Source organism: Dermacentor silvarum, chromosome 10 (assembly GCF_013339745.2).
Source record: "Dermacentor silvarum isolate Dsil-2018 chromosome 10, BIME_Dsil_1.4, whole genome shotgun sequence".
Taxonomy (NCBI): Eukaryota; Metazoa; Arthropoda; class Arachnida; order Ixodida; family Ixodidae; genus Dermacentor; species Dermacentor silvarum.
The window spans coordinates 2,533,104-2,557,306 of record NC_051163.1 but is presented as its reverse complement, the minus strand read 5'-3'; the positions used below and the strand labels follow the sequence as shown (position 1 = coordinate 2,557,306).

General features: G+C 47.3%; 1 protein-coding gene across 2 annotated transcripts in view; it reads right to left on the bottom strand.

The window, feature by feature from the left end:
- LOC119466402 (probable ATP-dependent RNA helicase DDX43) overlaps window positions 1-24,203 on the bottom strand; it is a 176,023-nt gene that overhangs the window by 66,473 nt on the left and 85,347 nt on the right. For both annotated transcript variants that reach the window (XM_049657255.1, XM_049657256.1), the window contains 2 exons: window positions 11,462-11,603; window positions 6,192-6,380 (listed from right to left, as the gene is read on the bottom strand). In XM_049657255.1, the coding sequence (XP_049513212.1) occupies window positions 6,192-6,380; window positions 11,462-11,603 (331 nt within the window). The remainder of the gene's footprint in view (window positions 1-6,191; window positions 6,381-11,461; window positions 11,604-24,203) is intronic.

Here is a 24,203-nt window from a genome sequence, read left to right as displayed (position 1 = left end):
TGGGGTGGCAGTTCGCAACGTATGATGTGGGAACGGTCCCACCGTTGCGACGCAACAGCGGGTTTACCAACGCATTGGGTTCTATGGGAGCTGTGCCGGGACCGGCCGAAAACGATGTAACAGCCGAGAAAATGCAGCACCCGGGAATGCAACAGCGGGGTTATACTGTAACGCTATACGACGCTACGACGCCATAGTGACGCTCCCTCTTCCTTTCCGATGCCTCGCGCTTGTGCGAAACGACACGCGTCCACGCATCCAGTACCTGGTGTGACATTCCAAGGATGACTGCTTCGACGAAAACTGGAAAACGGGTGCGCGTTACACTCGAGGGCGCGCTAGAATCGAGTAAATACGGTAAGCGTTTCTTTTTACAATTTTCGTGCCAAAGCTGCATATAACAAAATCCTCTTTATAACAAAGTTTCTCAGGAATTTGTCAGTTTCGTTATATCTAGGTTTAACTGTAATGCATATGCCTGCCGGGACCAAAGGACGCGTCCGAGTTAACCGATTTTCCGAATTAACAAGGTTTTACTGTACACTTGAACCTTGTTATCTCGAAACGGGATAATGAATATAATGAAGTAAATGAAATTCCCCTTCAAATCCCCATTGAGATCCATGTATTTAAAACGTCGTGTTAAAGAAGTGAAATTGTTCTGCCAATGGATATATCGAACGAAATTCATGTTCGAAATGAAAACATACGCGACCATTACATCGCTATCCGCGAGGTTCAGCACTTGTTCGCTGCGAAAGTTCAAAACTCCCATGTCCCCGCGTCGAATACCTCGTTGAGCAACACTGGTCTTTATCAACGCTGCGCACCTGCGCACAAGCCACAGCTCACTATCGCTCTCTCTTGCGCGTCCCTGGGTGCGCGACTACGCGTGGCAGTGTGAAAGAGTGTATTCACTTCTGTACGCCGCGCAAGCAGGCACAGCTGGGTGTGACCTCAGATCTCCCTAGTGCAATCTCAGGGGGTCACATGCAAGCCTGAACAAGTCGCAACGTGCTACGTGCGGCGGTGCGAAAAATTAACTCTTTCCGTACCGTGCCCATTGGGCATCGTTAGCCCGATAACGATGGTTTGAAACGCCGCTTTCGAGACCTGCTGCGCTGCTCATAGATACACTGCACCATCAGATGTGAAGGAGGAGAACCATAATTTTGTTTTCTTAGCAGTTCGCGTTTTTCCCACTTGGCGGTGATCTTTAAATGTGCTCCAAAGTTTGGTGATCGTCAAAGCAAAACACAAAAATGTCCAGCTCCGAAGCGGTGTGCGCGCTTCGGGAGAGTGCAAATCTCGTGATTCCACTGCATCTGCAGCTGATTTTATCGATGCATCGAGCAGCAGCGAGTCGGAGGATGCTGACTTTGACGATTCGTCAGACTTTGAATCTGAAAGCGACGACGACGCAAACCAGCCCCGAACATCAGCGGCCGCAGCCCGGCATGCCCAACTGTAGTGCTTGCAGTAGAATTCTTGTAGCGGAATATCCGTTCAATTAAATTTTTAAAATTTTTTCGGAGACAATGCCTATTAGACGGCAATACATTTTATATATCTCATAATTTTCGTCACATTTTTTTCTTAGTAGATATAATCGTGTTTTTACAAACTTTGGTCAATTTTATCCCACAATCTTGATTTTGGCAATCTTTATCTTTTTTATAACATACATCTCGTTAATAAAACTTATGCGTGAAAAGTGCATTCATTCTGCTTTTTGTTTATATGTATTACATTAAATATTGAGTGCAGTAGTTCCTTCAGAAAAAAGAAAGAAAATTGGCAAAGCCTACAAAACAAAAAAATTATTGTCTTCATAATATGGAAGAGTTAATGCATTGACTTTTTTTCTCTATGGTGTGCCACGAAAGCAGTCGCAAATGGGCCTGGCCCCAGAGACCTGCCCGGCGCAATCTCATAGGGCACACCGTGCATTCGCTTCCCCGCAGTGCACCGCGCGGCTGCTGGACATCGCATTGGCATCAGTGCAATCATGGAGGCCATGAGCTGGCCGAGCCAAGGAGGAGCGGTGAAGTTCGCTTGCCTCCTCTATCACACGGCGGAGCGCTGTGTTGTGTGCCACGTGCTGCTCGACCAACGGTACTAGACTAGCTTCAGTTGTAAAACTCGGCGGCGTTGTGCGGAACCGCCACCCGCCCGCGCCTTCATGGCGCTGCCGTCGCACCCAGCTTCACTTACCCACTAGCCGGCTACGCGAACTGGCCGGACGAAACACGCGGTGCAGCGTTGGTGTATTCTGTGGTTGGTTGTTCACGGTGGATTTCAGGAAGCATGTCATCCGCGAAACTGTAGCCTTCGCCACGTTTGTTACGGATATTAGCAGACGATGCCAACGTGCTGCGTTCCTGACTGCAACAAGCGGCTATCGCACGATGTCGACAGTTCGGCGCGCCGCTTCTTGTGTGCTCCCAGCAATGCGACACTTCGCTCGGCGTTGAACAGAGCGATTCCTCGTGCCGACCGGGAACTCTCTGCGAAATCCATGGTGTGCAATTTTCACTTTCGTGAGCCGGACATCTTAAAGTGTTTGTGTATATTATCAATGGACAGATAGTTGAGGTGCCAAGAGACAAGCGGACACTTGCCCAGGGTGCGGTGCCGAAAGTGTTCCCGAACCTCCCCTCGTATCTGTTGAACCAACCGGGGGGGACGCAAACGAAGAGAGATGTTTGGTGACCTGTTCTGGGCCATCTTAGAACAGCTGTCAGATAATAAGTTGAGTCGTGTTGGGTGCCCCTTACGCTTTCAGGAACTGAGTGCACGCATCATTAAATTTTTAACAGCTGAGCTGTCTAAGCTTTTTGCTTCCCCGCGTAGTGTTCAGAAAAACTCGCCGAGCAATGACGTCACTGCGCATAGCTGTACCTCGCATCACCTTGCGATAACCAATCAATGGCTAATCGATCAATAAACAATAAATTCCGGAAAATGCTGGAAATGACTTGGTAGTGCTTAGCCTAGCCCAAATATGTGGCCAATACCTTGCGATAGCCAATCAATAGCTAATCGATAATCGATCAATAATCAATAAATTCTGGGAAATGCTGGAAATGACTTGGTAGTGCTTAGCCTAGCCCAAATACGTGGCCAATACCTTGCGATAGCCAATCAATAAGTAATTGATCAACAATAAATAAATTCTGGAAAAGCATAACCCGTATAAGGCCAGGACCAGCTAGGTGCTGATCAGCTCCGCTGTTTCTTTAGCTTTGCGTCACTTGTGCAAGCTACTCTAATTTCTATTTAGTCACACGCATGCATACACGCATACCTTGCATAAAAATGCATTCTTAGGCAAGGTTTCCACATAGGCCCAAATCATTTGCCTAGATTATGGCCCTTGTGACAGTTTAAGTCTTAGCTATATATAGGGACATACAGTTGTTTTTACTTCGTTTTCTTTAATAAAGCATTCGCAAGTTTTGATTGTGTTTCAAAACTTGTGCTGCTCTTTCTTTCTTGTATTTAACGTGTATATTCCTCAAAGTGTACGTGACAGCAAATTCTTGTGTTCTTATGCTTGTATTGGATTTTCACGTATGTTCTGTCACGCAATCTTTTTCTTTCTTTTGTTACGCTACTCTGAAATGTATTTGATACCCACTCCTGCCTAAGGCCTGAACTACAGGCCGGCAGTACTTAAATAAATAAAAAAAAAATAAATAAAATTGGTTTACAAGAAAGTTGTGCTTTTATTTTTGTGGATAACAAATATGGTCTCGCTAGCTGGCGTATAACTGCCCCGGACCAAAGCGCCAAGCAAGTAAAAGCAGCTGGAAAACGTGCCAGGCTGCTGTATGGGAAAAGTGAACTGCATGAAAGGTTTAGGCGGCAGGAAGAAAGACACGACACTTAAAAGCACAGCTTCTGCGCTTTGTTGTATGCATTTCTGCCTATCGTGCAGTTTACCGTTCTTTCAGTATGAACCAACTAGCTCGATAAATGCTATCGCTGTAGGTGGATACCGATTTCGCATGGTATCACCAATTCCGACTATAGGGAGAACACCAGCGAGCGTGAAACATGCGCAAGCTGCCCGTCCGCACGAGCTCAAAGCTGCGGTAAGGCGTCTGCAGTGGAGCGCGATGGAACGGCGCCGCCATCTAGCTGCTGTTCAAGGAGTGGTGACAGCGGCGGTAAGCACACGGGCGGAGAGTTTTACAACTGAAGCTAGTCTAGTAACATTGTGCTTGACATCGACAAGCCAAGTGGAAAGTGGACGTGAAAGTCCATCACAATGGAACAAAAGGCAGCTCTCTAAAGGCTGTTGCGTCAGGTGCTAAGTCACATGTTGAACACGCCGAAGATTCTCTTGTTGTTTTATTCAAATTTCATCGCACGTGTGGCCGTGCAGCGGTTTTGCGGGCCTCAAAGCCGTCTTCTTATTTCCATGTTTATAATTGTGGACTCCATTGGCCCTATATTGCAGTAAATGGCAATTATGGATATAATGAAGTGATTTCGGCTCCCCCTTCAACTTCGTTATAACGAGGTTCGAGTGTACTGGACAAAAAAAAGAAAAAAAAATGAAAAAAAAAATACAGAAAGTTGTTTATTCGAGAAGTATACACAAGATAAATTTAAATTTAATCATTAGTAATTACGTTTCCAAGTTCGGAACTTCAGACGAACTGCTGGCTGCCCTTTGGTTAACATTTCCTATCGACCACACTGTGGATGCTGGCCTTCAGCGACAACGGCTTTCTCCGCACGAAATCAACGGCTTTTGCCCCATGAAAATTGTAGTGGAACTTCCCTTTACTGTTTCACTGTAATATCAAAATAAAATCTACAGAGGAACCGTTTTGTAGAATCCAACAAAGGCATCTGTTAAAGGGGTTGAGACACCAAATTTTGAGGCTATAAAGCCTACTGTAGGCTTCCTCTGTATGCAAGGACACTCAACATGAAGTGTTGGACACAGCATACGTTTAAAATATATTTTAATTTGCTTCCAAAGAGGGCCTAAATGCTCGTTCTCGCGATCGAGACCCATCTCTAGCGCGATTGACACCGACGTCACTGTGTTGGAAGCGTAACGAAAGTTTTAGTGATGTCATACCGCATTAGTGTGACGTACAATGAGTGGTGACCTACAGCAGCGGGCAAGCCTAGAGAGCCTCGAGCCAACTGCAGTGAGCCGCATAACACGCAGACGTAGAGCCGTAATCGGAGCTGCCGCAGCTAGCCATGACAACTGTCGGCATAGTTTTGTTTGCCTGCGCTGGTACAGAACATGTGTTCGAGACATAGGTCGGCAGTGTGGGAGAACACTCACTCACACTCACTCACCATAATTTTTTCCAGGCCCCGCACTCACTCACGTTCACACTCACCTCCACTCACACTCACTGCACTCACTCGCACTCACACTCACTGGCACTCACACTCACTGGCGCTCACTCGCACTCACACTCACCTCCACTCACACTCACAGGCACTCACTCGCACTCACCTGCACTCACACTCACTCACTTCCACTCACACTCACTGGCGCTCACTCGCACTCGCACTCACCTGCACTCACACTCACTCACTCGCACTCACATGCACTCGCACTCACTCGCACTGGCACTCACTCGCACTGGCACTCACTCGCACTGGCACTCACTCGCACTGGCACTCACTCGCACTGGCACTCGCCTGCACTCACAATCACTGGTACTCACAATCACTGGTACTCACTCGCACTCACCTCTACTCACACTTACAGGCACTCACTCGCGCTCGCACTCACCTGCCCTCACACTCACTGGCACTCACTCGCACTCGCACTCACCTCCACTCACACTCACTGGCACTCACTCGCACTCACGCCTTTGAAATGAGTGCGAGTGAGTGTGAGTGAGTGCACCGACCTATGGTTCGAGAGCAGACGATGCAGCAGTGCATGCGTCACAGCTTTGTGGGCCCACGTGACCAAGCTTCCTAGACAGTGACGTCACTGTCCAACTCGGCGCCCAGAAACCGAAACCGAAAATCGTTCACATAAAGAATGCGATATTAAATTATTGAGCAACAATATCTGAATCTTCGAGCGTGTATCATGCTTCCTGGAGCAATAAGAAAAGTCTGAAGCAAAGAACGCACAAGCCACAAACTTGATGCCTCAACCCCTTTAAAATGTTTAGGAAATATTGGTGCAACATACTCACAGCCAGATCGAGGGAGCCGACAAACACCTGGAAAGGGTTGTTCATGTACTGCTGTGCAAGGCGGCGCACACCTTCCGGCCAGGTGGCACTAGTCATGACTGTCTGTCGGTCCGGCCGTATGTCCAGTAGCACCTTCTTGATCTGTGGCTCAAAGCCCATGTCCAGCATGCGGTCTGCTTCATCCAAGATCTGGCAGGGCAAGCAAAAGATTTATGAAGAAGAAATGTTACGAATTCAGGCAGTCATACGTTGGAAGGCAAATAGAAGATCTTGAGTTTGCAGCAAACAGTAATTTGAGATGAATCAAATATCCCATAGCTGTGGTGCAGAGAAGTGGCTGAAAACTGGTATGCTTAGCAACCAATGCATATCATAATTAATTAGCGACTTGTTCTGTGCAAGAAAGACCAAAATTAAGTGCAGTAGAACTTATTAATTGTCGAAGATACAAAGGGGTAAATGAATACTAGTGAAGCATGCTGCAACTGCCTGTGTGCGTGTAGGAGGCTAATTATTATTATTTGGTTTGTACACATATAACACAAGGACACGAAGGAAATAGGGAGGGAGCAAGCTGACAACTGCCATCGACAGGGGCACAAATTCAAAATAATATTGCAATGACCAGAGGATATGTAAATAGAAGAGAGTGCAAATAAGCACCAATGATATTTTGGATAAACTACACTTGCAAACAAAGGTTAGTTCAATCAGTTCTTATGTAGAAAGAGGAGCTGTTCTACCTGCTCTAAAAGGAGGTGCTCCTTCCTGTTTGACACAATATTTCCAGCAGTTTAAAAAAATATTCAGGCTGAACCCATCTACGACGACTGTCCCAGTGTAGCGAACAGACATCACCCGGGTCTCTTTGGTCTCCAGCAAGCGGCGATAGCAGAAGTCTCCACCGCCGCTCCCATATTCCCGCACATGGTTAGTCAACCGCGTTCTTGCCGCGGCAAGCGCTGCTGCCACCCGTATTCCCCAGTTCGTAAGTCGGAAGCCCTTCTTTACTTAGTGTATTATTCTCTTCGAGGGAACCCTCAGCGATGTCAACTATAGCTAGCTGGCCTGCTCGAAGTGTTAGCTGCAGTCGTAATAAATGCTTTCCAAGTGTACACGTCGTTGTCGTCTATTATTTCCTCGAGCTCGTACTGGACCGCGGTTGATGCGCAGGCATGCGCCAACCGCGGAGCTCGGTGTGCCGAGGCAGAGAGCCGTTGGAATTCCCCCTATATCCCAATATTTGGCGTTCCCAACATGGGGCAAGCTCTTGGAAAACGGGACCACGATCGGTCCGGGGTGAGGAAGGCTTTGTCCGCATCAATATTAGGCCTCACCCAAAGGCGTGATTCCTAGCTAGATTGGGCATGTGCTTTCTGGAGTGCGAGTTAACGCTGCACCAGTCTCGCCGAACTCGTGTAGATGCTGAAATTTGCAGCGAATTTTCTCCTAAGAGTACGCCCGAAGCAAGAGTGCAGCAGTCGACGCGGTGGTCGATTTTCCCTGTACATATGTAAATAGCCTCCTTTCTGTATCTTTGGCTCTGGGAGCCGGGTGCCGGAAACGCTGGCTAGGACGTCAGCGGGGCGCAGTCCCAGGAGTCGGCTCGGAAGCTGCGGGCTGAGCAGCGAGCGGGGACCACTTAGTTAGGCCTGCATCTCCTCACGGCGGCTCATTGGAACCCTTTATGGGTCTTTTGTGGTATTGTTATCCGTCATGGACGCGATTAGGCCTAAGGCTCTTCGGAGCTGCCGGTCGCATGTTCGAAGACGACGATGCCGTGACATTTAGCGGGTGCAAACGGATTCGCTAGTTTTACTATACTCGCCCGAGCGGAGAAACCTCGTTCGAAACAGAAAGCTTATTTTGTTCAGATGAACTCAATATTTTGTGGGCGGAATAACGGAAATCTTGGGGGACCATAGAGCGCTTCGTTCATACGAACATCGCCCGCTTTCACGCTGGATCGGACTGGAAAAATTCGGTCGAAGCGAATAACTTCATTCAAACGAACTGGATTTTTTTTTTCTCATTGGCGCATAAAGCTATGTGGTAGACTGGTGGTTCAGCATCGTGTCAGACGGCCGATGCTGCAGCGGCCTCTACTACCTTAATTCTAAGTGTTTGTGGAGTGCATTTTAGCGAGTTTGCAGAACGAGTGAAGCCGCCTGGACTTGCTATTGCTGCCATCATCCACGTCCCTGCCTGCTGTCTTGGCCTCAAATTGCAGCGGAGGCACCTCTCTGTTTGCGGTCCGATGCAGCAGCACGTGGCAGCCACAATGAGGAATCATACACTCCCACGAGGATGCGTCGGTGCGAGCTTCATCGTGCCGGCGCGTGCGCCGCTTCGCAGAAGTTCTGACGCGCTGTTCCCGGGTGGACATTGCGGCGTGCATCTTGAGGGCAAGCCATCTTCAGCCCCTGTCATCGTCAACCACTGTGACAGCTGCCATACCTGGGCGGCCGCCACACAGGACTGTGCTGCCTATCAACGTGGATTCTGCCATTTCCTGCCGGAGTTTACCATTGCATCCGCCCGGATACTTGGTCAATGCCATTGTTCCAGTGATTTCTCTGCCGTAGGGCAACATTTAAGGGTGGAGGGATGTGGGAATCCTCGGGTCCCATAACAGCCGCACGGGCAGCGAACGTCGCGTCAAGCGCATGCGTGCCAGGGAGAGTTGGGAGAGGGGAAACTTTCCTTCCGCGGGCGGCGCACGGGAATCGCAAGCGCTATCAGCGCCACCGGGTGTGTCACGTGAGATCCTGCTGACATCGCCCGGGTCTCTTTGGTCCCCAGCAAGCGGCAATGGCGGAAGTCTCCGCCGCCGCTCTTGTATTCCCGCACGTGGTTAGTCAACCGCGTTCTTGCCGCGGCAAACGCCGTGGCCGCCTGTGTTCCCCAGTTGGTAAGTCGGAAGCCCTTCTTTACCTAGCGTATTATTCTCTTCGAGGGAACCCTCAGCGATGTCAACTATAGTTAGCTGGCCTGCTCGAAGTGTCAGTTGCAGTCGTAATAAATGCTTTCCGAGTGTACATGAGGTTGTCGTCTATTGTTTCCTCGAGCTTGTACCGGACCGCGGTTAATGCGCAGGCATGCGCCAACCGCGGGGATCGGTGTGCCGAGGCAGAGAGCCGTTGGCTGCCCCCCATATCCCGACAAGTGTCAACTCCTCGGGCCCGCGGGTAGGCATTTCGCGCGTCGGCACCTCGGACTCAGCGACTAAGCTAATCGAGCGTCGACTGCTCGAGCCTCGGACTCAGCGACTAAGCTAATCGAGCGTCGACTCCTCGAGCCCGCAGCTAGGCATTTCGCGCGTCGGCACCTCGGACTGCACGACTAAGCTAATCGAGCGTCGACTCCTCGAGCTCGCGGCTAGGCATTTCGCGCATCGGCACATCGCTCATCGGCACCTCGAGCGTCTATTCCTCGAACCCGCAGCTAGGCATTTCACGTGTCGGCACCTCGGACTGCATGACTGAGCTCATTGAGCGTCTATTCCTCGGACCCGCGACCAGGCATTTCGCGCGTCGGCATCTCGGACTGCGAGACTGAGCTTATCGAGCATCTATTCCTTGGACCCGCGACCAGGCATTTCGTGCATCGGCACCTCGGACTGTGCGACTGAGCTCATCGAGCATCTATTCCTTGGACCCGCGACCAGGCATTTCGCGCGTCGGCACCTCAGACTGCGCGACTGAGCTTATCGAGCATCTATTCCTCGGACCCGCGACCAGGCATTTCGCGCGTCGTCACCTCGGACTGCGCGACTGAGCTTATCAAGCGTCCTATTCCTTGGACCCGCGACCAGGCATTTCGTGCATCGGCACCTCGGACCCACGACTTAGCACATTGCGCACCGACTCTATTATCGTAATGCCACGATATCTCGTAACAATACCTATCATACCACCCCTTTAATTCATAAAGAGAACCTCATCATGAGCTCTGTTCACTAGGCCATTTGGGCTGGCACAGACACCTGGCTGCAGAAGTGAGGCACCTCACTTGGTTTGAAACCCAGGCATCATGCTATTTGTATAGCAGCAGTAAAGAATGCCATACAAAAATGAAAAAGACAGAGCGAAGGCGCACCAGACCAGAAGACATGTCCAAGAAGCCCCATATCACAAAACACATCAAAGATTACAAATTTGGTGCGTTTTAGAGAACTGAAGAGAAGGTGAAACTTTGAGAGCCATTTTCTCAAAACTGTTTTTTTTGCCTTTCTGCTCAGTTTGTGGAGCTGATTTCTTTCGATACAGTTTAGCCTATTTTGATTTTTTTTTTGTCACGTTCGTTAGACTACAGTGCAGGTCGTGACAGTCTCGTATTTTTATCTTGACTTGTTATAAATTTATGGTGTGGCTATTCGTTCACCACGAAAGTGTGCTTGGTGCGAAGGTAACTTGAAAAATGACTATCTAAAAAATTGGTGATATGAGAAAAAAAAGAAGGCAAGACTGTCACGACCTCCAGCACGCATTGAGCTATGCAGTCAATACTCAACGAGCCTTCCATCGTGCTTTTCAAGCTCCCCAGGCCCTCCAGAAAGTTCAAGAGAGAAAAATTCTGCTCAATAAAATGTTCTCAAGGTATCACTCTGAAACTTTTATATAAGTATCAGGGAGACATTCAAAACATTTGTGCCAGTTTTCATCAAAATACATGAAGAAATAAGGAAGTTGATTTTCAAAGCCACGTCCCCCCTTAAAGTCACAATTTGCAAAATTCGATGATGTGTTACACACATCGGACTGCAAGTACTATATGAACTCAAAACAACCTCTCCCCCTCACAACTTCAAGCATGACAAAACTTTCAATAAAGTGAACAACAACCCTGAGCAATAGTCCGTAAACAAGTCTTCTGTACTGCTTCCGTTTTAAGAAATGTTGGATAACTTGCATTTTTGCATGAAATTATCTGAATAACAAATTTTACAATAAACTGATTCCAGAGATGAAACCGTTGGCACCTTTGCAAGTAGAGCACGTTTTTCTTCTCTTTTGTCAACTTCTGGCTGTTGTGCGATAGGTTTCTGCAAATCTCAAAACTATTCGAACTATTCACTTGTAAATTATTACTATTTGCATTGACTCCACTTCGAACCCCAAAATGTATTCACACAGGTCTAATAATATTATAAAATATAAAAGGATTTGAGACATCCTATTATTTGGTCATGCAAATCTTTCGTTCTGTTCTGCCTTCACTAAATGTCACACACACAACAGTTTAAAGCAAAATAAGAGGTGACAACTGACCAAAAATGTGACGTATTTGAGGTCGATGATATTGTTCATGACAAGATCATTGAGGCGCCCGGGGGTTGCAATGACTATCTCCACTCCAAGGTTGACTGTCTGGATCTGTTCTCGCCGGTTGCCACCTCCATAAATGCAGACACTGCAAGGAGGAACGCCACCCAAACAAGAGTTTTACTGGCATTCACATGTCTCGTGGGACTGAGCCGATGACATAGCTCAGCCTGTAAGATTTTCTGCTGCAAGTAAGTATCATTGATAGCGAGCAAAAATGCAGCTCAATGTTACCAAGTAAGCCTTGCCCTTTCACGCTCGACCAAGTCAAAACAGACTGTGTTGTACGGTTCCAATCTCTTGAATGAATACACACGATAAGCAAAGGCACATGGTTGTTCCAGAAGTACATGTTGCTGGTCTAGTCGGTTCATATTGCTCAGTAGACCATAAAAAAATTATGCTCACTTAGTGCAAACAAGAAAGGACGGAAGGGTTCAAGGGGAGTGCCAGTTTGTCCCTTTCTGTCCTTCCTCGTTTGCGCGAAGAGACCATAATTTTTTTATGATTTACTGAGCAAATGGTTGTTGATGGTTTATTTAAATGAAGAGCCATCATGCTGAGCCTGTCACATTGGTTATACACCAGGAAAAGGAACATATTTGGGCAGCAGGTCCCGCTCAAGCACTAAAATCATGGTGTTTCACTCTAAGTTGAGGCTAGCTTATTGTACAGTTCATGAGTGCTTCTGAGCCACAAGATCACACAACACCTGGACAAGCAAGAACTGACAGCTGTTCATAGCAATCTGTAAGTGCAATAATGCACTGATATCAGCATGTCGAAACAGACAAAAAAAAGTGAGCACTCAAGTGCCAAGTCAAGAAAGAAACCATTCACCTACGGTCAACAAAGTCTTTATTCTTAAGAATAGATGTTACCTCTTCCTCAGAGATCAGTGGCACACTGACACACAAATCAGGACCAGTCTGCCACATGGTAATAGCTTCAATTTCTCTTTCTTTTGTGCCTTGGGAATATGCTATGATGCTTGTGCTCACTAAGTTTGGATGACAAGCGCACCTATTAATGTAAAGCTAAATTATAGGCGTAAACAGTCATGTCTCTTAAGGGTGTCTGCTCAAGGCATGCCAAATTCACTCTTCCACAGTTCAGTTTCCCAAGTGGAATTGTCAAGAATTCATTACACTTTAGAAATTAGCATAGTCAGATTTTTGTATGTCTGGAAACAGTCATAAGCTCCTTGAATGACAACTTCCAAGTATTACATTAGTATCAATTGTCCAACTTTTCTAGTGTCAAGCACGCTGTTGGCATTGTGCCAAGTACGCTGTTGCCCTTAAGCCCAGGCCACAAGCACGCTTGCGGATGCGAGCAAGCAAGCGCGCGTCCGTGCGCCCACACATGCGCAGACGGTGCGGCACGGCTCGTACGCGTTGGAATGCGGTGCGATCTCGGTGAACAGCTCCTCTCTGTTATCACGCACTTGGGCTGCCTCGCGTTGGTGCGGTACATTCAACTCTCAGTGAAGCAGATTTATACCATGCAAGAAAGTGCTTCTTCACTTTTTGTGCTGATGTAACAGCTCTAAAAATATAACAATTACATTTATAGATATCAAAGCATTTTGAAACACTGTCAATAACAAAGTACGAAGTGGCATCTGTCAAGGCGTCAACGAGCGAGGTTAGTGAGCTTGCGCTGTCGCACGTGTTTGTGGATGCAAACCGCCATTCCTCGCTAGGCGCGGCAGGTGCAAAGCGTGTAGATGTGAGCTTGCGCGCGTCTGCAAGCGTAAGTGTGGTCTGGGCTTTAAGTGCTGACAGAAGTGAACGACTGAAAATACTGCTTCTGGGTTACTAAGCTTTTGAGAGGAAGCCAGTGGCTACTGGTGTCATACTCAAAAGGCTCCATGTAGGCTGTGCACAATCTATACATCTTCATGAATTCACTGATTTCAGGACTATGCTTATCTCTATAGAAAAGATCTCTGGCCTTTACAACTTTGTGTTACCAAGGTTTTACTGTAGTACCACCTCTGATAAGGGGCAAAGGAAACTGCATTTCTTAAGAAGGAACTCTCATGAGCCCTGCTTTAGAGTACAGATTGTTACGATCGGCGTTTAGCACCCAGTGCAAATAGGTTTATCGAAAAACCCTGTCATACCTAATCGGAAAGCACAGGCTAGATCCCAAATTTCTATGGGTGTCTCAGGTGGTTTCCTGGCTGAAACCCCACACTGATTACCAAGCCCCTTTGAGTGGGTGCAGGACAAGGGGATACCCGCTGCCTTAGGGGAACCGAGAGCCCCTCCTTCACTAAACTTTTCAATCACCCTGGAGAGCTCGACAACCCAGAGCTGGACCTATGGGTTACCGCCAGCGGAGGCAAGCGCATGCAACCTCGCCTAAGAAAGATAGAGGGCAGCCGCCAATCACCGACCGGACTCAGTACATACCACGTGATGTTGGTGTGAGCAAACATGATGATGTGTGGCGTTTAATGGCGCAAGGGCCAGCTATGGCCAAAGAGCGCCATGACATATGGTAATAAAATGTTTATGTATTATGAATGAAGTGATTAAATTGAGTTGCTAATGTACATGTTATGTGGCTGTAAAGAGGCCTAAGAACGGGTCGCTGTAAACTGCGTAAAATAGAATGACAATGATTCATGACAAAAGAAAAAATGAGCATAAAAGTTTTACTACGAAAAGGTGATATAATAAGTGTCATACAAGGACTACTGCCTCCACAGGGCTCTTGAAGTAGAGAGCTGAGAGGCGTGTGGTAAAAGACATGTCACTGCGGCTACAGCCTCGAAGGCGAGGCTGTGCTACGCATGACCTGGTCAAATTATTTCTAAGACGTTAACTTCATCTAGAAAGCTAAAAACTGTGTTTAAGTAAAAGAGCGGTTCGTTGCTCAGAAAGAATGCTGGGTGAAATGGGATATGCTGGAGGTATGCAGAATAAAAGTACTTTTTAAGCTCCCTTTCTATTTCCTTGCACTGGATGAGGACATGGAGCACTGTAAGGGTGTCGCCACACCTTCCACATGACGGAGTATCACTTCCACTCAGTAGGTAAGAGTGGGTGCCGAAGGTATGACCTATTCTTAATCGGCAGAGGAGCACTTCTTTGTATCGTGCTGTTTTCTCTGATATCCAGTGCCCTAATTTTGGTTTGATAAAATGCAGTTTATTGAATACCTGGGTATCCCACTGTTTCTGCCAGTGCTTCTTCAGCTTTTGACGTAAGTATGGTTTAAGGTCTGTGGCAGGAACTGGTATGTTTTTGTCGGCGTCGCTAAAACTACTGAGGTAGCGTTCCCGTCAGCATCTTCATTGCCTTTTATGCCACTATGGCCAGGCACCCAGCATAGGACGATGACTTGTTTAGCCGTATAAGCTGAGCACAACACTGCATATAGTTGGTTAAAAACAGTGTTCTTGTTCTTTCGTACACTCATTAGAGCTCGGACTACACTCAATGAGTCCGTGAACACAATAGCTTTTGGGAGATTCATTTGTTTTATGTGTTGAACTGCAGAGAGTATCGCGTACGCTTCTGCCGTAAAAATACTTGTATGTGGATTCAATGTACCGGATATTGAAAACGATGGTCCTAGAGCTGCATAGGCAACACCAGCAGGAGACTTCGAAGCGTCTATATAAAATTCAGCACAAAAATACTTATCCTGAAGTTCAAGAAAATGTGAATGTATATGTGTATCAGGTGCTCGTTTCGATATTTCAACAAAAGAAATGTCACACTGTATATTCTGCCACTCCCAAGGCGGCGGGAGACGAGTAGGACCCATTAGAACATTCTTCAGAAGAGGGACGCCTGTTTCTTCTGACAGTGCTTCCAACCGAAGTGACAGAGGAGGCCTAGTGGCCGGGCGGTTACAGAACAGCCTGGCCGCGGACATGTCGCGAATGGTAGAATGGCATGGATGCTGGCTATCTGATTTAACCTTCAGGGTGTAGGCAAAGCTTAAGTATGTCCTTTGGAGATGTAGTGACCATTCGTTTGATTCAACGTACGACTTTCTACAGGACTAGTCCTGAAGGCACCTGTAGCAAGACGGATACCTAAGTGGTGAACCGAATCTAGCATCTTCAAAGCACTAGGTGCAGCGGAGTTGTATACTATAGCTCCATAGTCGAGGCGCGACCTAATGAGACTTTTTTAGAGGTTCAAAAGGCATCTCCTGTCACTTCCCCAAGATGTCCGGGACAATAGCTTTAGTAGATTCATTGTCTTCAGACACTTCGCTTTCAGATATTTCAAATGGGGGATAAATGTTAATTTAGTGTCTAAAATGAGGCCTAAAAATTTATGTTCATGGCTCACAGATAGCCGTTGTCCATTAAGATGAATGCAGGGGTCAGGTAGTATACCTCTCTTGTTCGAGAAAAGAACACAAGTGCTTTTTTGAGGGTTCAGTTTAAATCCATTCTCGTCAGCCCATTTACATACTTTGTTTAACCCAAGTTGTACATGTCGCTCACAGATAGAAATGTTACATGATCTAAAACCTATTTGTACGTCATCCACATACACCGAATAGAACATCGTACTAGGTAAGACAGTATGGAGCGAATTCATTTTCACAACGAATAGAGTACAGCTCAGTACACCACCTTGTGGTACACCCGTTTCTTGAGTAAATGGACGAGATAGGATATTACCAACCCTAACACGGAACGTGCGATTAGATAGATAGCTTTCAATCACTCTCAAGAGGTTGCCTCGGACTCCCATTGCAGCCAGATCACGGAGAATTCCAAAACGCCAAGTTGTATCGTATGCCTTTTCCATATCTAGAAATACCGATAATAATAACTGTTTGTGCACAAAGGCATCCCGGATATTCGCCTCGATGCGAACAAGGTGATCAGTTGTGGATCTACCCTCCCTAAAACCGCATTGAAAAGGGTCTATATTTTGTTGATTTCAAAATAATGAATCAAGCGTCGGTTTACTATTTTCTCAAATAGTTTGCATAAGCAGCTTGTTAGGGCTATAGGCCTATAGCTGCTGGCTGAAGACGGGTCCTTGCCTTCTTTAAGAATAGGTATTATTATTGCTTCCCTCCAGGCGGACGGAATATAGCTGGCAGAGAATATGGCATTGAAAAGCGATAGGAGTGTTTTGTGTGCTTCGGGGTTTAAGTGTTTTATCATCTCGTAAAGTATTCGATCCTTTCCAGGGGCAGATTTATTACAACAATTTAGTGCGGCCTGAAATTCTGCCATGTTAAATGGACGGTTGTAGGGTTCATTTCTGTCTCCTTTGCGATCCAGAGGCAGTCGCTCCGCTTGTCGCTTGTGTCTCAGGAATGTATCTGAGTAATGGGATGAACTGGAAATGTACTGAAAATGTTCTCCTAGAGAATCAGCTTGGGCCTCAAGAGTGTCTCCTTGTGTATTCACTAATGGTAGAGGATGAGTTTCACGGCCTTTTATCTTGTTTACCCTAGTCCAAGCTTTTCTTTCATCTGTATAAGAATTTATGCTGGAGATGTATCTCTGCCAGCTTTCCCTTTTGGCACGGCGGCGTGTTCTTCTTCCTTCAGATTTTATTTTCTTGAAGCTGATAAGATTCTCTGTAGTCGGAGAGTCGCGAAGGTGATTCCAAGCCTTATTTTGTTTTTTTCGCGCTTCTCTACATTCATCATTCCACCAGGGAACACGTCGTTTAGAAGGCAATCCATTTGTTTCGGGGATACATATTGACGCCGCATCAACAATAAACGCTGTCAAATACGCCACTGCATCATCGATAGGAAGTGTAGAGATGTCTTCCCAGTTCATGTGCGTGAGTTCTTTGTAACGCTTCCAGTCGGCTGACTCGACTTTCCAATGGGGGACCCGTGGAGAGCACTCATCTGCTTTTGTTAATTTTATGACAATGGGAAAATGGTCGCTCCCATATGGATTCTTAATCACGTTCCACTCTAGGTATGGTACGAGCGTGCTAGATGCAAGGCTTAAATCGATAGATGAATATGTTTTGTTTGCCATGCTGTAAAATGTAGGCTCTTTCTTATTTAGTAAGCATGCACCTGTAGAGAGGAGGAAGCTTTCTACTAGGCGCCCTCTAGCATGGGCGCAACAAGGGCGTTGTTGCGGTCTTTTCGGTAAATGGCATACTGCCGGAGAAAGTTCGTGTGGGAAGAATTAAGATGTGTTTCTTGGACACACAGCACCCTTGGATTGTACTTATGTAGGAGTTCCTTAATGTCATCTAGATTGCGGAGTAAACCCCTAACATTCCACTGTACTATCTGTGTATCCATTTTATATGTGTTTTGTGCCGTGTGTCTAAGAGAGGTAAATTAGGCTAGCTCACGAGGCCTTTCCAGGCCCCGTGATGGGGGTTTTTCCTTTCTTCCCGGCGCGCTCGAGGGAGCTGCGCTGTTCTTTGGGCGTCTGAGACGCCGGTGTTTTGTTTGTTGTATCCATCACCTCGTCTGAGGCGGTGGATAGTGCCCGCTCAGCGGGCACGTTTGCACGGGTTTCGGGCCTATCTGCACGGGCAGTGGCCCTGGGTCCCCCAGACCCGCGGGTCTGCTGGCCCTCCTTGGCAGGGGGCGGAACAGCACTGGCTGCTCCAGCCAGGGGGGCTGATAGCGTGACCGCCGTCACACTCCGTGTGACTTGGGCGGCCGCCGAATGATGTGGCGTTGCCCCCCGGCGCGCCACATCGGTGTAGGACGGATTAGACTGGTTGTTCGTCGAGAAACGTTTACGTGCCTCTTGGAATGATAGGTTGAATTTGATTTTCAGTTCGATGATTTGCTTTTCTTTTTTCCACGATGGACACGAACGGGAGTACGCTGGGTGATCTCCGTCACAGTTAGCACAGTGGGTGGTGAAAGTGCAGGTATCAGATGAGTGCTCATTGGATGCACATTTTGCACAGGTGGTGCACCCTCGGCAGCTTTGCGAACCATGCCCGAACCGCTGACACGTGAAGCATCGGCGCGGATTCGGGATGTATGACCGTACACGGAGTTTGCAGTATCCAGTTTCTATCGAGTCTGGGAGGTTACTCGTTCCAAAGGTTATGATTACATGTTTTGTTGGGATTTGCTTGTCATCGCGCCTGATGGTGATTCTTTGGACCTTTACTACATTCTGATCTTGCCACCCCTCGAGTAGTTCGCTCTCACTAAGATCGATTAGGTCATCTTCAGAGATGACACCGCGGACAGTGTTCAATGATCTGCGTGGGCCCACTGATACAGGGATGTCTCCAAAAGCAATGAGTTTTGATAATTTGCTGTACTGGGTCTTGTCACGAACTTCAAGAAGAAGGTCGCCGCTTCCCATCTTAGTTACTTTGTAGCCTGGGCCTAGTGATTCTGTCAAAAATTTTGAGACAAAAGGAGATATTGTGCGGACTGTCTTGGTTTCGTGCTGACTGTGAATTACATGATACCTTGGGAAGATTTATTTTGGCTGCATGAAGAAATTAAAGGTTTCATCGGTGCGCCCCCTCTTGGAGCGATCAGGGAGTGAAGGGAAATTGGATTCCATGAAAAGATAGCTATATTCGGCAGGGATGGCCGCCACCCACCATGAAGCCCAACTAGGGGACGACACAGGACAAACGATTCAGTTCTGTGCACGCCAACGGTGCATCCCCACTATAACCAAATACCTATACTCAAGGCTGGATATAATGCACAAGGTTAACCCTTGCTGCCCATGAAGTCGGAAGTAAAAGGAAAATAAAGAGAGGACAGGAAAGATTGAAAGTGAGAGAAAAAGACAAAGATTGTAGAAAAGGACAGGAAAGGGCAACTACCGATTTCCCCCGGGTGGGTCAGTCCGGGGGTGCCGTCTACGCGAAGCGGAGGCCAAAGAGGTGTGTTGCCTCCACCGAGGGGCCATAAAGGTCCAAACCCCGGTATTGACTCAACCCCCAGGATCCCCCTTTCCCCGGACACGGCTAAGCCGCGCACGGCTACACGCGGAAGGGTCCAACCCTCATGTGTTCGGGTACGTGGTGTCGCAAAACACCAAACGCCTGCTTGCGCAGACGCCCCTGCGGGGGGTGTGAGCAAACATCCGCCTATGATCTTAGCGGGCCTATTTAAGGGGCTCCGCAATGGATCTTTTTGTATTCTCTTCTTTCCTATTTTGTTACTATGGAATAAACGGTGTAAGTTTCGCACTAGAAATTGTCTTGCACCTGCCTGAACGTGATGGTCATGCAGACAACGCCACGCTACTTCTTTACCTCAGTCGAGGTTCTAGTAACTAGCGTCGCAAAAAGATGCAATCTTAGCACCTTATCAGATGCATTTAATGGAAAAATTTACACTGCATAAAAAACTTCGCGCTGACATTTATATACAATGGAACCCAGTTGATATGTCCTCACTGTTGGTTGCATTTTTCTGGACCCGACCTAACTACAGTTGACTCCCATGCATTATATTCCGATTTGTTACGACACCATTCTGTAATGTTCCCACACCCTATGTTGTGCTTGATCACGGCGGTCACGTAAATTTAGTGGTGGAGATGGAAAAAAGCAACCGATTCGTGGCAACAAGTGACTGAACTTGCATAAGCCAGGCGCTGCACAAGCAAAGACAAAGCGTGCACAGAGCAGTTGGCGAAGCATCCGAAAAAGTGTGCATTGGTTAAAACCTGCCGGGAACCACGCACACTGGACCAAATTTACCGAGCGCAGGGCTACATTTGCGGCCTACAAGGATCTTACTTGCGCTGCATAACCACCGTTTTTTTAAAAATCAGCTTCGCTGTAATAGAGCCATGTTATGAGGTGAAACATGCAACATATTGCGGCGAAGCAGATCAAGAGTGAAAAGGGGCCACTGTCATGAAACATCGTACAGGTCTCTTAATTATACATGCACACACACACATGCTGTCCCCGGTCACAGTACGAGTGCCGAGACGTCTATAACCGGGCTGGCAGTCATTCAGAGCTGCTTCTGATGCTGCTGTGGCGATTTGCACCCTTTCTTGGTGTTACGTTTTCCCAGCTGTCACATTTTTTTTCTGTGGTCCCTTGAAAAACATATCAATGGCGCCCTACTGTACCAGCAATATTTACTTCAATCTAGCATCACAAGGCTTTGTATTAGGGCCAACATTCAGCCACTAGCTCAGCACAGAATAGTTTCTAGTAGGAGTGCGCGAATAACGAAAAGTATATTTCGAATGAATATCGAACTGATTCAAGAAAAGAAAGCCGAATATTGCATCAAAATTAAATAAGAAAATTTTCACAAATTTTAATGCTTACAAATTGTGGTCAAGAAAACACAGCGCTGCACATGCTCAGGAGTCTCCTAGCATTGTGTAACAGTAATGTAGCAAGCTATCACTAACTTAGGTACATAGAAATTAAGATACATAGTACAGTCAAATCTTATTAAAGGGAACACCAAATTAATATGCCAGCACTGATTACAGCTCAGTTATAATATATGAAGGTCTGGAAAATATGCTTTTTTATCAATAGAATTTCTGTTGAACAGAATCAGGTGTTCCTTTTCCTCTGTAACTAATGAATTAATGACGTTCATTTGTATTGAATACCAATGAGGTGCTCAGTTTAATAGTGGACCTGTGTTTTGTGACAATCTTTTGTTTACTGCATAGGAAGTTTTGCTGTCCAGTTTATCTCCATTGCTGTCAGGTTTATCTCCAAAATACACAAGGGCTCTCCCAACTTTACGGCAGGTGGGTTGTCGTAAAGCCAGTCAGTGAGACAAAATGACCACGCAACAAGCGACTCAATCATTGCTCCGCCCCCTTTGTACAGTCGCTTTCATTAGTGAGGTAGTTTGGCGGATTTCCGAGTGTTGCGTCGCTGCTACGAACACATCCGAGCCGGTTCAGCAACAAACCGTAACTTTAGTGGAGGACGTCCGATGAAACAGCACCGATTAGGCCCTATGGCCTAGGCAGTGTTCACCACAAATTTGCCACTGGCCAATGTGGTAACGAGCCGCAAGCTGCAGAATGCTTGCGGCTAATACGTTCATATCATGTGCGGTCCCAACATAAAGTGTGCAGGTTAGATTGACGACTGTTGAAGCAGTGTGAAGTTCGTCGCCATGCGATCCGCATGCTTATCGGCAGCTCATCGGCCCAATCTTCTAACATGCTTTTGCACTTTACGAAATACCCGATGCTGCTTTGCCATTCCCTCCTGCATACTCACGTTGCCGCGTCCACAACATGTACTACGCCCTCCCTTGGCTCTCGCGATGCGCGCGCCTTTCCACACTTGCAGGTAAGGGAAAAGTATTTGACGCGTGACGAGGACATTCCACCCACGAAGGTTAAAAGGCATAAAAGAGCTCCACCTGGGAGACGCCCACTTTCTGGCGCCCCGACCTCGAATTGGGCCATACCTGCCGCAACCCGTGAGTGACCTCGTTGACTGACTGATGCGCAACGAGGCAAGCCTGTTTATTACCTATTAAAGAGTGGACTTTCCCTCTGCAAGTGTTACTTATCGCTCGCAGCAATAAACAATGTTAGAGCTGACATGGCTGGTTGCCTTATTTCGTCAGAACCCAAGGTAGCTGCGATTACATGCGCTACCAGTCGGGGAGTAATACGGAACAACTGTGAGTCGCTAGATCCGAAGCTTGCCTTCTGCCCTTGCCTCCTGCAGAGCGGACCTCCACATATAGTGCTACCAACGCGAAGCGAATTTGGCAACACGGCGAACTTTTTTTTCTGTGTTGGCGCTAGGACTACCGACGTTCCAGCAAACAATGGCGACAGACTTGTCCGACTTCCCAAATCTGTTCATGTTGTCGGATGCAGAGGCACAAAATCACATTTGGAGGACCACAGACGGCATAATGATCTTCTTTCGTTTAGTATTGAGGAGAAAGTAAATAAAACACATGGAGATCTCGAGGAATCTGTCCTCAAAGGTGTCTTCACAGAAACGCTGGGTGCACATGCCAGCTCGAATTAACCAACAGAGAATTGGACAGAAACAAACTGAAAGTACGACAGGTAATTGCAAAATTCTACAATCACCGCAAGAAAATAAAGATTCTAAAAAACTGCTTGAAGCTGAGGATTTCTGAGGATTTTTCTGTAAACACAAGAAATAAAACTGTGGGACAGTGCCACTGCTAACAAAAAGAATGGCCAAAACGTCAAGCTCATACGATAAGCTTAAAATAGACAATGACATGTTCGAAAGGGATGAGGAACGAAACATCCGGGTTCCGCTTAACCGGCAAGATAAACGCAGTCTGAACTACACCCCCAGAGAATAAGCCGTATGTGTGTATTCAGTTAAATGCACAGAGCATCGTTAACAAAATAGTTGACCTGGAAAAGTATCTTGATCACACACCAGCCACATACAGTGGAATCTCGATGATACGTTCACGGCTAATACGAATTTCCGGATCATACGAATTTTTCTGAGGTCCCGGCCGAGCTCCATTACTTTGCAACGTGCTAGAGAACGGTTGTTACGAATCGATTTGCGACCCCGTCAGTTGATACGAATAAACGCCGCCCCACCGACGGCCGTGTAAGAGAACAGCGCGCACTCACGCGCATTTTCCCTTTCTCTTTTGGTGTGGAGCGCGGATGCGATGCCGGATAGCACGGAAGCCGCGACTCGGCGCGAAGAGTTTGCAGCGGTGGCGCTTTTGTTGCTTTAGTGCTTTTCTTTTTGTCTCTTCGCTCGCTGCGGCAGACGCGCTTCCCCACGCGCGGCCGCCGCAGCAAGCGAAGGTTCGTGCGGTCTATCGCTTCAACGGAAACTGAGCGACGTAATCACAGTGCATACAAAGGTCAGAGCCGTATGGAGATCGCTTTCAAGATACGGTGCGCGCGACAACACAGATAGGCGGCACAGGCGTAAAGTACAAGAAAACGCACGAGCAAACGCGACTTCCGTCGCGTTTGCTCTCCGCTGTGCGTTTGCTGTCCGTGAAGGCGCGCGTCCTTCCTTTCACTCGCATATACGACGCGCGGTGACGACTTTATCGCCCTTGGACTCGTGCTCCATGTCTCATGCTCCTCCTCCGCATCGCATTCGTTGATCTCCTCTCCCAACGGTAGGCGCACCTCGTGCTCGCTACCGCCCTTGTCGGCAAGACTTTCCCGCGGAAGCCGCAATTTCGTCTCACGCGGCTGCACTGTAAGTGGTATGCGTATACATGGAGTTCTATGGGAGGATAAACGGGAGTCGGAAAAGGCCGCGTTGTAGCCAGTTCTGCGCTATAAACGGTAACGTTATAAGTGATCTATACTGTAAATGCTTTTTACGTACGTGTGCCTGAGTGAGTTCACCTCTCGACTCTTTAATTTAGCTAGTTTCAATTGTGTTTTGATGATACGAATTACGGCTAATAGGAATTTTTTCGTGACCCCGTGAGATTCGTACTATCGAGATTCCACTGTATCATGTGCTTGACAGAAACCTGGTTGCACACTGATGTCGAGAGCGATGAAGTAGTACCAGCAGGCTACAGAAGGCTCCGCAAGGACAGGAATTCTCAGGGTGCTGGCAAAGCAATTATTTTCCAAGAGTGACTGCAAACAACTAGACTTCCTGACATTTCTGGTATTGAGTGTATTCTGATTAGGCTTTTCAAGCAAAGCTTATTATAAGGCACAGATTTCGGTGGTGTCCGTGTCAGAAAACTATTATCAGCACTGGCTGGCTCGTTGGCACCCCTCGGCATGCGC